Here is a 16,333-nt window from a genome sequence, read left to right as displayed (position 1 = left end):
TATTGCCATCCCTAATTGCCCTTGAGAAGGTGGTGGTGAGCCGCCTTCTTGAACCGCTGCAGTCCGTGTGGTGAAGGTTCTCCCACAGTGCTGTTAGGAAGGGAGTTCCAGGATTTTGACCCAGTGACGATGAAGGAACAGCGATATATTTTCAAGTCGGGATGGTGTGTGACTTGGAGGGGAACGTGCAGGTGGTGTTGTTCCCATGTACCTGATGCCCTTGTCCTTGGTGGTAGAGGTCGCGGGTTTGGGAGGTGCTGTCGAATAAACCTTGGCGAGTTGCTGCAGTGCATCCTGTGGATGGTACACACTGCAGCCACTGTGCGCCGGTGGTGAAGGGAGTGAATGTTTAGGGTGGTGGATGGGGTGCCAATCAAGCGGGCTGCTTTGTCTTGGATGGTGTCGAGCTTCTTGAGTGTTGTTGGAGCTGCACTCCTCCAGGCAAGTGGAGAGTATTCCATCACACTCCTGACTTGTGCCTTGTAGATGGTGGAAAGGCTTTGGGAAGTCAGGAGGTGAGTCACTTGCCACAGAATACCCAGCCTCTGACCTGCTCTTGTAGCCACAGTATTTATATGGCTGGTCCAATTAAGTTTCCGGTCAATGGTGACCGCCAGGATGTTGATGGTGGGGGATTCGGTGATGGTAATGCCGTTGAATGTCATGGGGAGGTGGTTAGGCTCTCTCTTGTTGGAGATGGTCATTGCCTGGCATTTGTCTGGCGCGAATGTTACTTGCCACTTATCAGCCCAAGCCTGGATGTTGTCCAGGTCTTGCTGCATGCAGGCTCGGACTGCTTCATTATCTGAGGGGTTGCGAATGGAACTGAACACTATGCAATCATAAGCGAACATCCCCATTTCTGACCTTATGTCATTGATGAAGCAGCTGAAGATGGTTGGGCCTAGGATACTGCCCTGAGGAACTCCTGCAGCAATGCCCTGGGGCTGAGATGATTGGCCTCCAACAACCACTACCATCTTCCTTTGTGCAAGGTATGACTCCAGCCACTGGATTAATCTTGGATTATGTGCTCAAGTCTCTGGAGTGGGACTTGAATCCATGAGCTGATAGTGCTAGCAGTGAACCAAGGCTGACACCTATATAGGGCAGTAAACCTGGATTAAAACACAGGAGGTCTGTCCCCTGAAACATGAATGATTGATGCAACTTGACGTTTGGTGTGGGACTGCAGGCCAGATTGGGTAAGGACAGCAGTTTTCCTTCCCTAAAGGATATTAGTGAACTAGTTAGGTTATTGTGACAATCCAACAGCTTCATGGTCACTTTTACTTATACCAGCTTCTTAGTTCTAGCAATGTAATCTAAACAAAACCAGCAAATTAAATGTCGTTCCAAGGGAGCCTGAACCAAATAATTCAACAACACTTATCACAGGTTTTAACAGCAAAGACTACCATCCTCACTCAAACTGCATTAAGTGCATAGCCTATATATAAAAATTCATGACCGCCCCAAGCGTAGTTTGGGTTGGGTTGGGGACCCACACCCAAGTCACTACACATCACTGAACACCAACAGCTGTATACCAAACCACGACTATCACGCACTGTTGGCATTTGTTCCTCCCCCACCAGTTACAAAACCTGCTGAACCTCATTGCATCAGGTAAATACATGACTGTGTCTGCATTTTCTCCTCCCTATGCATAAAAATACGCAAGGACAACTGTGCCAAACTGAAACAAAGAACACTTTGGCAAGTTACTTCATTGGCTGTTAATCAAGCCCCTGTTCTATCACTAAGTACTATTGTCAGTGTGCCAATGTGAGGTTTGACTAGATCTTGTCCCAGGTTGTATCAGATTTAGTAAGTAACAGGTGCAGATTCTGTCACTGATGATCTTCAATTTGCCCTAAATCTGGTTGATCAAAGGGATACACGCTCTCGGCACAGTCAGGAATATATGAAAGGTAGGATTCCCTTATATCACATTAACTGAGTGACTCCTTGATTGTCATTTTTACAGAACTAGCAGAAGCCATTCTTTATTTGACCTTTTTGTAGAACCAACAGGCTACACAGAACTGTGATGTTGCTTCCCTTGAGGATATTTTGTCTGTTGGTAAACTGTTCCTCTTAAATATATTGCTTCTGCTGCAACTGTTCCACTGAATGGTGAGCTACTGGCTGTGCTCAAGAGAGCCAGCTCATGGTTGGACTTTATAGTCCCAAAATTCCACAAGGGTTCTACCAGTCTCCCGGCATAACTTCAGCAGGAGACCAGTAAAACCCCCAAGAAAATAAGTGAGATCTGGTTATGTTGGGTCTCTTCTATTTCTGGGAGTCAACTGGTTCCATTCCAAGAAGCAGAACTTCAGAACTTCATGGGCCAGGGAGTGGAGCCAGGGGTGGGGACTCCCTCAGTTTGGAGTTTCCGATCCTGAGGGTAAATGGAAGCCTGCAGTAGTAATGGTAGCCAGTGCATCGAGAAAGCCTCCACCAAGATGCGTATGGGCCTTTCCAGTGGGATCCAAGCCTGGCAAGTTGACTGAAGAAGAATAGGACCAATAGCAGCAATACTAGGGAAGGGGGGAGGAGAGCCTGGGCAATCCAACCATGGGTGGCCAGATTTCCACTGGCCTAGGGCAGGCAGACACCCAAAGAGCATTAGGATAGGTGACTAAATGCTTAGTCAAAGAGGTAAGTTTTAAAGAGGGTTTTAAAGAGGAGAGGTGGAGAGCTGGAGAGGTTTAGGAAGGAAATTCCAAAACCATGTAATCATAGAATGATACAGCACAGAAGGAGGCCATTCGGCCCATCGTGCCTGTGCCGGCTCTTTGTTAGAGCTATCCAATTAGTCCCACTCCCCTGCTTTTTCCCCATAGCCCTATAAATTTTTCTACTTCAAGTATTTATCCAATTCACTTTTGAAAGTTATTACTGAATCTGCTTCCACCACCCTTTCAGATAGTGCATTCCAGATTACAATAACTCGCTGCATAAATTTTTTTTCCCCTCATCTCTGGTTCTTTTGCCAATCACCTTAAATGTGTCTCCTCTGGTTACTGACCCTTCTACGACGGGCAACCTTATTTACCCTATGAAAACCATTCATGATTTTGAACACCTCTATTAAATCTCCTCTTAACCTTCTCTGCTCTAAGGAGAACAACCCCAGCTTCTCCAGTCTCTCCACATGACTGAAGTTCCTGGTAGCATTCTAGTAAATTTCTTCTGCACCCTCTCTAGGGCCTTGACATCCTTCCTAAAGTGTGGTGCCCAGGATTGAACACAATGTAAGAAGGAAATAAGTTGTACCAGATATTTTTCTCACTTATGCCCCTAGCAATGTTGGGTACACAGGATATGTGTACATGTGCATTTGTGTCCCTGATGTCCAGTGTTCCAATGGCTATGGGTGAATTAAAAAATTCATAGGTCAGTTTTGGCTATACAATGGATTGCTTATTGTATAATAGTTTAGAATTCAATAAAAGCCCCCTAATAGGATCAACCCTACAATGCCAAAAATTACTTAACCACTCCTACTAAGATTAAGTAATGCGTTCTAAATGGCCAAGAAGACAGATTATCAGATGCATTAAGCAAAGTGTAAAACAGGTTCATGAGATCCTCAGGATTGGGTCCAGTGGGCATATGGCAGATTACGTAAAATCTATACAATCATAATGGCTATACTTCATCTGTTAACTGCCAGGAACTGTAATTTGTGCTGAAAGTACAATGAATGGTTTGGATTCACATCTAATTCAAATCAATTTAGTTTAATTGTGCATACTATCTACAATAAGCTTTCTCCAGAGTTGTGGTTTCATAGTTACAGATTCAGTCAAGACAAATCAGATTTTCTGCTGGATATTATAAATACACTAGGTTTAAATCAATCCAATGAGGGTATCATTCTCAATAGTTACATGACTCTGCTCATTATCTGTAGAAGAGTGCCTTTATCTCTTAAGATCAAAGCAGCGCTTCATTTAGCTGAAAGCTAAAGAGCCGATGGGCTTAGTTTTCTGCTCCTTTGAAGTCCTCATTAGCCTGAACCCTGATAGACGGTTACAAGCATCTGATACAGTTTGTTTCTCCTCTGCGTGCAGCAGAAGTTCTGCATTTTTTTGATTTTTTTTTGTCTAAATGTCATTTTGCCAAAAGAGAACAGTTGTATTATTCTTGATGTAATGTAATGTAAAGGTAGACATCAACAGAGGGAGGTATCAGGGAACAGAATGATTTAATTGAGTGTGTTTCTACTTGCCATTGTGAAGGGAGAATTTAACATGAACTGAAACAGTGAATGAGCTGAAAAGAGAATTACTTTTCACGTTGAGTGTCTGTATCTGAATTACCAGTGCCAGAAATTGTACAAAGACCACACTGTTTTTAAAGGCTAAAGCATATGCATTCTTTTTCATTAAATACAATGTGAAGTGTGAAAAAGAATTTCTTGCTGCATGATCTCTTTCTAGAAATTGCATTGTTTTAAGATTGCTTCCTTCACACATTCATTGGTTATGCCCTAGTACAGGAAGTCCTTACAATAAAAATTCCTGACTGCTCTACCACCCACATCTCAGATGTAATCTGGTTTCTTGTATTCTCAATTCCCAAAGAGGGTATTAAGGAATTACATGAAGCCAACTTTATTTTCTGTGGGGAGAGAATGTGCCACTGTCAAATTTCTTGCCCATGTATTGTTTACTTACTTAAAAACATTTAAGAAAATTATGGACAATCCCATGTGAAATATGAAGGAAAGAAATAAAGATTCCACAGCTATTTTCATCTTCAGCTGAAACACTGGGCCTTTGAAAGCACCTTAATACATGCTGTGGTGGTATGACTTTTTGCCATTTCTTTTAAGTCTGGTAATTGGGCAGCATTATAATGCAACTAACACTAACTAATCAACACAGTGATATAGTGGTTTAAAAAATATTCACTACTGTTACTGGCAATCACTCTTTAATCCCAAATAATACTTACGACAGCCTTCTTCATCAGAACCATCTTTGCAATCTGTATCTCCATCACAATACCAGTGCTCTGCAATACAACTGCCATCATTGCAGCGAAACTCTTTGTCAGAACATTTTCTCATGTCTGCAATACAAAACAGGAAAACAAAACACAGCAAATAAAAATGCACCGCTTCAGGTAAAACAATGCTGACCAACACTTATTGAACAAAATTTGTGGTCCACACAAAACCAGACAAAAAGACTGGAACAATAAGTTGCAGTTACTTATTTAAATAGACAAAAGGCTCTACAAAGATCTGCTAGTGATTTAAAGTGATGCCTCCTGCATGGGAAGCTTGTCATTCTTCTTCTCAAAAATTGGTAGACCACAGGTTACCTTTCTTACTCTGAAGTAGCACTCACCACACTGTTCATCACTATTGTCTCCACAGTCATTGTCACCATCACAATGCCACAGACTCCGGATACAATAACCATTCTGGCAGTGAAACTCGTCTTCTTCGCATTCGCGAGGTGCTGAAATGCAAAACAAAAGCAGGATTAAGTGGTTATGATTGCAACTGGTGATAATTTTGTTTGCAGTGACACAGAATTAACCATTTCATTTGAAGTTATTACATTTCTTTCACACATTTGACACTTCAGCCTTGTCTGATATTTTGTCATTCTTCTCTTGCTGTGTTGAATCATCAAATCTATGTGTATCTTAAAGATTTTGCATCTGTGCACACTTGCTGTCTACACAATTTGATGTTCTGTTGTCACATTTTTATCACTCCTTTTGTGTCAACTTTTCCCAATTGTAAATTCTTATATCCACATTTATAATGGGTTTTGCCTTTATAAACTGATTATTCTGATTGCGCATCCTGATTACCAGATTCCCACAAATCACTCAAACGCTTTCTGATATTTTTTCATGCGCTTTTTTTGTTCTCAGTGATTGAAATTTCTGAAGTGCAATATAAAAGTTTAAGCAATAAAAAAATACACATTTCATAATGACATATTTAACTTTATCAATTGAATTGTCTTTTGTTTCTTTTAATTCCTTCATCAAAGTTTTTTTTTCTTGAAGGCCTCAGTCTCTCCGAAAAGGGTGGGTTTGGACTTGATATTTCTGCCCAGATCTGTGAGTCTGGAGCTGAATTTGGATTGTGCAGTCTGAGCACAATCAGTTTACCTAAATTCCCAGGGTGCGTCAATACCTTTCAGGCAACGGTACTAACAAAATATTTTTCTTTAGCTTCTAGCAATTTTTGCTCTAAACTTTTTCAAAATCATTAGTAGAACAGCTAGAGGTCAAAATTAAAAATCTTTATTCAGTTAAAATTTATATTGGGCATTTTTTTAAAGCAGAGAGGCTGTGCATGTGTATATATGTGAGAGAGAAAAAAATAACAGTTTACTGTTTGTACACTTCTAGCTTTTTTTCTCATGTTCTACAAAGGAGAGAGGATGTAAACATTCTAATTGTTAACAGCCGTCAGAAACTGAGACTGAGAGAGAAGGTATTTTTCCTCATTTATTTTGGTTTTCAAATAAAAAACAATTGAGTTGAATTTTGAAAGCTCTAGTTGACACCTGTGTTTCGTTGATGATTTCATTTTCTTATAGCTGTGAGATATCAATGATGTGGAGATGCCGGTGATGGACTGGGGTTGACAATTGTAAACAATTTTACAACACCAAGTTATAGTCCAACAAATTTATTTTTAATTCCACAAGCTTTCGGAGGCTTCCTCCTTCGTCAGGTGAACGGTATGGCTTTCACCTGACGAAGGAGGAAGCCTCCGAAAGCTTGTGGAATTAAAAATAAATTTGTTGGACTATAACTTGGTGTTGTGAGATATCAAGACAGAGAGAGACACACCCTGATACAGATACACATCCAGAAACCAATACACAACACCAAATTTTATATTTACAGAGATCCCTTAGAAAGTCACAAACCCATGCTACCACAAGATACCACCTCAGCCTGCGCTGTCAAGCTGATGTTCTGCCCCTCCCCTCACTGCTGACAGGCACCAGGAATGCACCATGAGCCAAACTTCACATTCAACCCCAGTTGTGCCAAACCTCAGCCCTACCTTCCGCAGTTCTACCAAACCTCAGGTTCCCCCTCCAGTGATGCTAGATCACAGTACCATCTCCTAGTGCTACCAGAGTGCAGGACTGCCCCTAAGTATAGCTAAACCCCATTTCCACTCCCCAGCATTGCTAATTACCAGCTATCTACCTCCAACTGATGGATCTTGCAAATCATCCTGCTGTGTATTCTCAGCTTTGAAAATGCCAAGGGATAAAATTTAAACATACACAAGTAAATGAATTATATTTATAAAATATAAAGGCCACTCTCTCATTTATAATTTTCACTGAATAATGGACAGTTGTGAAATTCAATCCCCAAAGCAACAGTAAAAATCGCAGAACAGACTTGAATAAAAACAGAGTTTGAATTCTTCAGTCACTGTAAATCAGCGGCCCTGAAGTTATCCGTGACATGGTATAAATAACCCAATTATTCTGAAACAGCAAATCCTTTGACTCACCGTGAGCATCACCATGGGGGGGTCCACTAGTAATATTAAAAATCTTACATCTGTGTGCACTTAGCAACTTTTTCCATTATAAATTCGCATGGCCATACTTACAATGGAAACTGTCTATATAAATTTGTCACACTGTAATTACACCCCCCCCACCAGCGGTGCTGTTGCAGTGTCAATACTGGTGGGAGGGTGCAATTATAGCATAAGTTTACAAAGTACTGTAGTTTCCATTATAAATGTGGACAAAGGAATTTTTTATAGAAATATATAAAATGAAGGATAGAATATATGAGTTAAAAAGGGGTCTGAATTATATCTGCATGCCTTAGTCCAATTATTCCTCTGCCTCTAACCCCACTTTACCTGAAGACTGCAAAACCTCGGGAGATCGACCAGTATTCTATTAAATATCTTATATCTGTGCACACCTCCTATCAACCTTTTCCATTATAAATTCCATGTCCACATTTATAAGTGAAACTCCCTACGTAAACTTATCATGCTGTAATTACACCCTCTGTCCATTGGAGTGTCAACACTGTTGGGAGGGTACAAGTTTATAAAGGCAGCTTCCATTATAAATATGGACCTAGGAATTTATAATGGAAATCTAAAATTTAGGACAGAATGTATGACTTCAAAATGGGGATTGATTTCCATCTATATGCCCTGCTCCAATTATCCCCTGGTCTCTAACCCCACTTCACCATAAGACTACACTTGGTCTTAACTCCTCAGCTGCAACAGCCATGGAAGATCGACTATTATATAATAAAAAGAAATGTAGGAAATAGGTATTTTCTTCAACGGTAAGTACAAACATGGAACATAAACACCGGCATGGACCTGTTGGGCCGAATGGCCTGTTTCTGCGCTGTACGTTCTTTGTAATTCTTTACATGTTATATGTTGTACAGCACTGTGATGCTCACTAGATGCTTTTACCTTCACTCCTGAACTGGATTCATTTTCAGGAGAGCGAGAGCTTTCATGTCCTGTGTTTATTTTCGGATTGGGAAGCCAGTCTTTCCCTAGGTGTGCTGGGTTCCTCTTTTATACAAAGCCCCATAGACATCAATTGCACAGGACCCAGCTGACTGTATTTGCATTGCTAAAACTGGTTCCATTATCCTGACATGTTCACAGGTCTATAATGCCACTGGGAGAAGAGAGCTGGGCTTATTTACACTATAGAATGCTGCTGGGGATTAGAACTCAGTGTATATGCACTTACTATAACACTCTGTGATGCTCCACTACCTTTGATACAGTAGACCACACTTTATTTATGGATTCATCATTAAAGAATATAAAGCATCTTTACTATGTGACACCGCTTCACTATAGCACAGTTACAGTTTTTTTTCTGTAAATTGTGTTTTTTGCCATTTACTAACAATTCCACTTTTGTATCGAGCAAAATCCATTGAGATCTGCGCTGTTTCAATGTTTGATTCTGAATATGTGAAATTGACAAGTTTGTCAAAAGAGTGATCACTACTTACACACTTACCGGAATTAATGATTATATGTGTGTTATAAATTGGATAATTGTAAACAATTTTACAACACCAAGTTATAGTCCAGCAATTTTATTTTAAATTCACAAGCTTTCGGAGGCTTCCTCCTTCGTCAGGTGAACGATCATAAATTGGATAGCCAGTGGTGAAGGATAGAATACTACAGCCTGGTCTTCAGTTGCTTCCAAGCCTTTATTCACAGAGATCAACACAACCCATACCCTAGATAAGCTCTTATAGAAATGGATACAAGAGTCCCCAGTTGATACGCACCACTGAATACAATTACCACTAATTAATATAAATCACATGGATACAATTAACAATAAGAACTGAATTGTCTAAATTAAACTATTGTTCATACAGCTCTTTATAAAAGACTTTAGGGTAGAAATTCATTTGGGCGTGTTTTCAGACAGGTCCAGACATCGGAACCTTTGTTTGAAAACGCCTATGCTTTGCTCAATCAGAACTGTTGTTCTTGTGTGGCTTTCATTATATCAGCATTCCACATCTGTGCCCAGGTTTCTGATAGGAGTCATGAGCCAGGTGTAGAGGGAATACCCCATATCTTCAAAGACCCAGCCTGACAACGGCTGGTCTGGGTGAAAGACAGGGAGGGATTGACGAATGAAGCAGTATTAACACATCATGTCCACTATCAGGAAATCGGGTACAAAACTGCATTATCTGATGCCTGTGGTGACACACCTTCTGCACGTTTAGGGAGTGGAATCTCTTCCTGTTATATAACATGGCTGGTTCTCGAAGGGGAAAATGCAGGTAATGTATGTGCAGTCAATTATGTCCTGCGCCTGAGGAAATCCAGCAATGCGGGCAAATCCAAACGCTCTCTCCTCCTGATTGGCAGCCACGAAGGGGAATATTATGTATTGCTGTCTCCTTGCAAAGATGGCGTCTGTCACTTGCCTGGTGGCCCTATGGACAGCAAGCTGATGTTGCTAATGTCACCTGTTGCAGCCTTGAAAGAGCCTGTGTTGTAGAAATTGATGTACTGTTACCTTCACAGCCACAGGCAGTGATGTGTATGCCCTGATGTTTGACTCCAATTCCTGCTGCAGCAGGTGACATAGGTCAGTGACTGCCTGCCTACTGAAGCAAAGCCTCCTCATACGCTGCTCCTCTGTCATGTTCAGGTATGAGATTCTGTTCCTGAAAACCAGCATCCTGTAAGACCTCCTGTGCCCTTGCCTCCATGATTGTCTTCCATAGGTCTGTGCTACTGCTGCCGTTCCCCTTGGCGTGGCAGTCTCAATGGCAATCCCAGCAAGAACCCCATTTTTCCTGGTAGTACTGCAGCCAATGAAGTAAAACAGTGCAGCTGCAAGTCCAACCACTCTGTAGTATCGAAATTTCCCAAATTCAGCTCAAAGCACCAATAAGTGGCCCCAAAAATCCCCAGCAGCCGAAGACTTAACTTAATGGAGGTGAAGATCCCTTTAAATACCGTTGCTGCAGCCTGCTTCCTAAGTGTTCCCACCATATGTTGCTAGGCGGGCTTAAGGATGATCGAATCAAGCGCTCCCCGGCACCAATTTCCCAAAAGGGTCCTGATACAAGTGCGAGACCCCGATTAAATAATTTAATGAGCCCAGCGTTCATTTCAGGTGGCCGCCAGGGATGTCTAAGGAGCACCTCAACCAATAGGGCAGCACCACATTTCGTATGCACTTCTGGCGTGGGGCGTTCCCCTGCGAAATTGGTATTGGTATGTTGAGCGCCCATTTGGTGCCCGAAAACTGGGCGAAACCCTTTCGAATTTCCACCCCTTTGACTGTCTTTACACAATAAATCAACATCTCAACTGCTTTAACTCTATCAAAACCCTGTACTATAGTGACTCACAAAATTGGCCTAATAAATAAAGCAGTTTACATTACTCTCCATGGTGATGCAGTAATAAAAGACATGTGCTAGATATTGATCTGTTCTTTTCTGCTGTTCATGCTGTCCCTGCATTTTTTTGCCAAAACATCATTATTCTATTACAAGTATGTAAGTATCATTGATGTACATGCCAGATCAATACGCCCTTGTCTGGAATTCTTTTCTCTGAGGTTTACTTGTCATAGTGTTATATTGCTTAATAGTTTGATTTTCTTTGAAGTGATCTACATTTATCCCATTTGGATTCAGTGGCTTATTTTTAAAACAAGAACTGATGCACCAACGTGATAGGATAGGGTTCACTCTGGCTCTGCATTTGGAACTGTCACAATCACACAGGAACTCACAGCCATCGAGAATCTAATGGCCGCTTGGTCAGGAAACCCTAATCCAACAAGGTATTGCTGGTTGCTAGGTAGCGGAGTTCAGAAGGGAGATGAGAGACTACTGATGACTGGGTGTCAGTGATGGATTTGCCCTATGGTGGGAGAGAGGAATTTTTATCCTCCAGTGACTCAGAACTATCAACATCAGAGGACTGAAATTTATGATCACAAAGATGCAGTTATCTATAAGTGCATTTAAACACAAAGATTAATACTTAGTTTTCAGAGTGAGGTCTAATAAAACAAGTTACATATTCAAACCAAAAGTAGTGAGCCTCACTTCAAAAGGTCTAAACTATGATCATATTTTGCAACGTGTGTGTGATATGATAGAGGTTTTTCTATGCCAGAGTTGATTCAGTGAGGATCTCTCCAAAGTAAAGAGTTTTGTATAAAAGTGATTTAATAACGTTTCATCATTCTGAACCAGTGGATATCTACACCGGCTTCAGAATGTGCAACAATTCTGGTTCAGTGTGGGTTGCACCGGAAGGACATTTCTTCGTTTCAACGAGTTATATTGTGCCGGATTTTGCTCTGAAAATAACGGCGAGGCTAACGGGGTTCACCATTATTTCTGCGCAGGTGGTACAGCAACTTCCGGCGACCGTACATGCACAGTCAAGTGCAGAAATCCGGCTGTACGAGAGGTAACCCTTCTCCGTAAACTCCGCGAGAACGGCATCTTGCCAGCTGGCTCCCCATTCAAATGAATGGAACAGCGTGCAGTTCCTGCACTGCCCTGATGGATACGAACTAATTTCGTCAAAAAAAAAGGTACTTCAATTTTTTTAAGTCGAAGTACACTTTTAACGGTGTGGTAAGTCTTAATTACTGCCAAACAACCTTTCTGGCACTGAAAATTAACTTTTACAAGTATGAAATCTCATTCCTTCAGACTTTAATTGTTGTTGGACATTTTTTTAAAAATTATTTTTACATTTTTTTTTCTGTCTCTTTTATCTCTGTCTCTTAATTCAATAGTCCTACCCTCTTTTTATTTCTCTTTCTGTACCTGATTTGACATTGAATTCACTATTCTAACTTACACTTCCTGGTTCTGACTCTGCATTGCTTGTTAGCATGCTTCAATCTGATTGGTTAAGGGGTTGGACAGTTGCTTGTCCCATTCACACTGGTCCCAGATGCCCTGTAGAGGGCGCCGTTTTGGATTCAGCGCCCGATGAGAGGAACTTGCAGTGAAAAAAAACCAAGAACAATTTATGGGTAAGTGCAAGTCTAACGAGTGGTGGGCGCCGTTCGTTCGCTGCTCAGAGGAAAATCCAGGCCAACGTCTCCACAAACAAGGTTACATTTTTCTCACATATTTGTATCACCCACAAGTTCAATATGTGCAGTTGCATTATGTGTGTTGCAGTCTTCAAAAGTGCAATCCTGATGATCACAATGTGCAGAACCCAGTAAATTGGACTAACTTGAGGTGAAATTGGAAAAATAAATGGAAGGTCTCAATACTACAATCTCAGAAAACAGGTTACATCAATTTAAAGGGTGTCAACAATAACACCAAGCACAACACCTTTAAAATTGTGTAGTCAGCACTAGTAAAATATTTCTCCATGGTGAAAATAAGTCAAGTTTCTTTGGCACTGATTTGGCACTGAATTATGTCTTCCTGTGTTGGAAAAGCTTTGATACTTGCACCCACCCAGCAAAAGTAATTTTAAACACTAACTATTCACAGTCACACATTCACCTTTTTAAAACAACATTACATGAAATCAGACCCTTTATTACTAAATCCTTTGGAGATAATTGTGGGTAAAATGGGTTTATAATTATTCCCACCTAAAGTAGAATACATATCAATTATAAATGCGATACAATGGGAATCATAGCTTAATGTAAAATAAAACTTGTGCCAACGCCCATGAATTGCCTAACTACTTTATAATGAGTATCCGATAGGATAGAATTATTCATAAAGTACCATCCCTCTGTTACATCATGTTATAGTCATGTTATAGTAAGAACAGACAGCAATTTACATACAAATCTCAACAATTATCACGATCATTACTGCATAATGCAGACAAAAATATAAATATACTGTACATCAAATTAACCCTATGAGGTCTACAGTACATTGTTCTTTTAAAAAAAGAAATATACAGATTTCTTTACTCACAGAATACTGTAGATTGGGGGAAGGTCTACAGTTCTCTAATTATACTTCATATTTTTTAGCAGGAAATGTATAGCAAATAAAACAGCAGAAAATGCAGTGAGAATCATTTAGTACTTAAAAGGTAGATGTCTCTATCTGTGACAATACTAGTGAATAAATGTAATTAACATTGAAAATGCAGAAATGAGGAAACTTTCAAGCCAGTGTTGGGACTTTTTGGAGGTAATAGTGTCGATACAAAATGCAGTTCTGTATCCGTATTAGTGGAGAATGAAATTGTCTTACTATTCCTTTAAATTTCCTTTATCACAGTCAGATTTCCCTCCGCTCTGTGCCTGGGGAATGCCATGCAGGACAGAGGGAAAAGGGGCTCAGACCCATTAGTCAGGTCTCTACCTCCATTCCAGCCAATATTCTATACATAAAAGCCTCAACATTGACTGACATTTAGATGCATCAATTATATTTGTGAAAAAATCGTGACCATACCACAAAATAGCAACTTACACAAAGCCACGACCTGGCCTTTACGGACCAGAAACCTACATTTAAACTATGTACAAGTTTATTGCGTATTCAGCTGCCAGAAAGCAAGGCCAATAAAGGTAAGAACAAAGCGGGTGGGGGACATCAAACAAGAAATAAAAAGTACAGAAAACTGAACCTGGTTATTTTTTGGTTTTCGTCAGAAAATGTACGTTTTCAAATTAAACCAAGAAGCCATTGGTGTTGGAATAAAAAGATACTTGCACTTCACCCAAAATCTGAAACTTCTCTACCCTGTGAAACCTGATAATATACATACATGTTGATCTAGACATAACAAATACCATGATAATAACTAAGCGAAATCAGATTGGCCTGTGACCAAAAGTAGGAATGTATGAATGAGACTTTGTGTGTTTAGTGAATAAATAATTTACTAACCTGAACTTCTTATCTCTTCCAAACATTTATTAACAAACAGTTCAAATCTGGGTCTTTAGCTGTATTGATTCTTATTTTAAAAATATATTTTCCATTCTTCTTTAATCTCTTGCAGCTGTGAAGGTGGGCAAACAAACCAAAGGCTGTTCTATGCTGTGTGGTTGGTCAAAGGGAGGATAAGACACATCAATTTGCTGGTGACCAGATTGTCACTTATGGAACGAGGGATAAATTGCTTTTTTAAAAAATCCCTTGATTTTTAATTTATTTTTCTTTCTCTCTAAGCCTCCCTGAGCCACAAGGCATTCAGTGCCCAATGGGGTTAGCAGGCACCCTGCTCCCAAAGAACTGCCTATGATGCCCTCAACCACAAGGATGTACACAGGATTTGCACTTCGATACTCTCTGCTCTGTGGGTAGCTTTGGTCTCCGCCCAATACTCTCCGAGATTACCACAGTCAGTCACTTACCACATGAGGAACTGAGAGTGTGAACCACTACTTCATGGCACAGTGTGTTGGAACACTAACATGCTGCATTACCACACTGCCAGATGATTTTAAGTAGAATATTTTAGAAGAATATTATTTTAAAATAAAAGCTTCTGTGTGGACTTTCCTTTCAGCTCTAGCACCTTCACCCAGCCAGACTAATATGCTGATATCTTCTTCAGGTAGCTACAAAGTCCTAAGTGAAATTTATTTGAGACATTTTAACACAGTTATATACGAACAGGAGTAGGCCATTCAGCCCTTCGAGCTTGTTCCGCCATTCTATTTGATCATGGCTGATCTGTATCTCAACTCCATTTACCCACCTTTTTCCCATATCCCTTGATACACTTACCTAATAAAAATATATCCATCTCAGGCTTGAAAATTTCAATTTTAATTCTAATTTTAGGATTACACCCACCTTGTTCTGGACGTCCCACCAGAGGAAATGATTTTTCTGTACCTAAACCATATTACACACCTTGATTAGATCACCCCTCAACCTTCTAAACTCAAGAGAATACAAACCAAGTTTATGCAAACTGTCCTCATAATTTAACCTTTTAAGCTCCGGTATCATTCTGGCAAATCTGCGCTGCTTCCCCTTAATTAGCACAGGTTGACAGCACAACACTGTCCAAAATTCAGCACAAAATTGGTAATCTTGTTCCAGCAGGCCATAGGATAGTTGATGAGGGAAAATGAAACAATTTGCTCTGTCGCTGTAGATCTGCTCTTTTGAGGACGGAGTTCTGGTACATTGCAGAGTATTTCCTTTTTTTCTCTTACAGCAATTAATTACACTGTCTTTGATTGAATGTCCACGCCATCAAAATGGCAGGTGCTGCCAATTTTACTTCTACCGGTTTTGTGCACATCTATTAGTGTTATTGGCAGAAAAATGGCCACTCCATTGCAGTACTGATGCTGCTCTTCTGACACCTCTCAAGCAGCTAATGAGCAGTTTAATTAGTACAAACAAACATTTAGGTAATCTCACTGGGCAGAGTGTGTGTACCGCGAACCACTGTCTCCATGATAATCCAAAGACATTAACCACAATTAACAATTAATTAGTCACAAGCAAAATTTCAGGACAACAATTTTTAAACAGCCAATTCCAATTACATTTTTCACATACTCAGCACATCACAGGGTTCAAGGAAACAGTTTGATTTATAGCTCATGAAATCCAAGACAAACAAAAAACAAAGCTCACTATTTTTAGAACTAATTGAGCGAGAAAGCAAAATTACTTTTCATTTTCTTTTGTAAAATTGCATTCCCCTTTTCCTAGATCTTTTATAGATCTACGGCATGATGAGAAGCACATTCATTACATTAATTATTGAAACTCTAAAGAGGAAACAACGAGGAATTTGGCTTTAAAGATGTATTTCAAATAATTTCTAATCATATTTTTAATT

At 40.1% G+C, this 16,333-nt stretch overlaps 1 protein-coding gene across 1 annotated transcript in view; it reads right to left on the bottom strand.

Annotated features, from left to right (window-relative positions):
- The window catches only part of LOC137327785 (low-density lipoprotein receptor-related protein 4-like), a 49,307-nt gene that overhangs the window by 14,970 nt on the left and 18,004 nt on the right, over window positions 1–16,333 (bottom strand). Inside the window, exons 3-4 of the mRNA XM_067993591.1 lie at window positions 5,367–5,480; window positions 4,969–5,085 (exon numbers count right to left, since the gene is read on the bottom strand). Of these exons, the coding sequence (XP_067849692.1) occupies window positions 4,969–5,085; window positions 5,367–5,480 (231 nt within the window). The remainder of the gene's footprint in view (window positions 1–4,968; window positions 5,086–5,366; window positions 5,481–16,333) is intronic.

Source organism: Heptranchias perlo, chromosome 12, assembly GCF_035084215.1.
Source record: "Heptranchias perlo isolate sHepPer1 chromosome 12, sHepPer1.hap1, whole genome shotgun sequence".
NCBI classification, from domain to species: Eukaryota; Metazoa; Chordata; class Chondrichthyes; order Hexanchiformes; family Hexanchidae; genus Heptranchias; species Heptranchias perlo.
The sequence above is the reverse complement of the archived record's forward strand: the minus strand, read 5'-3'. Positions and strand labels throughout refer to the sequence as shown.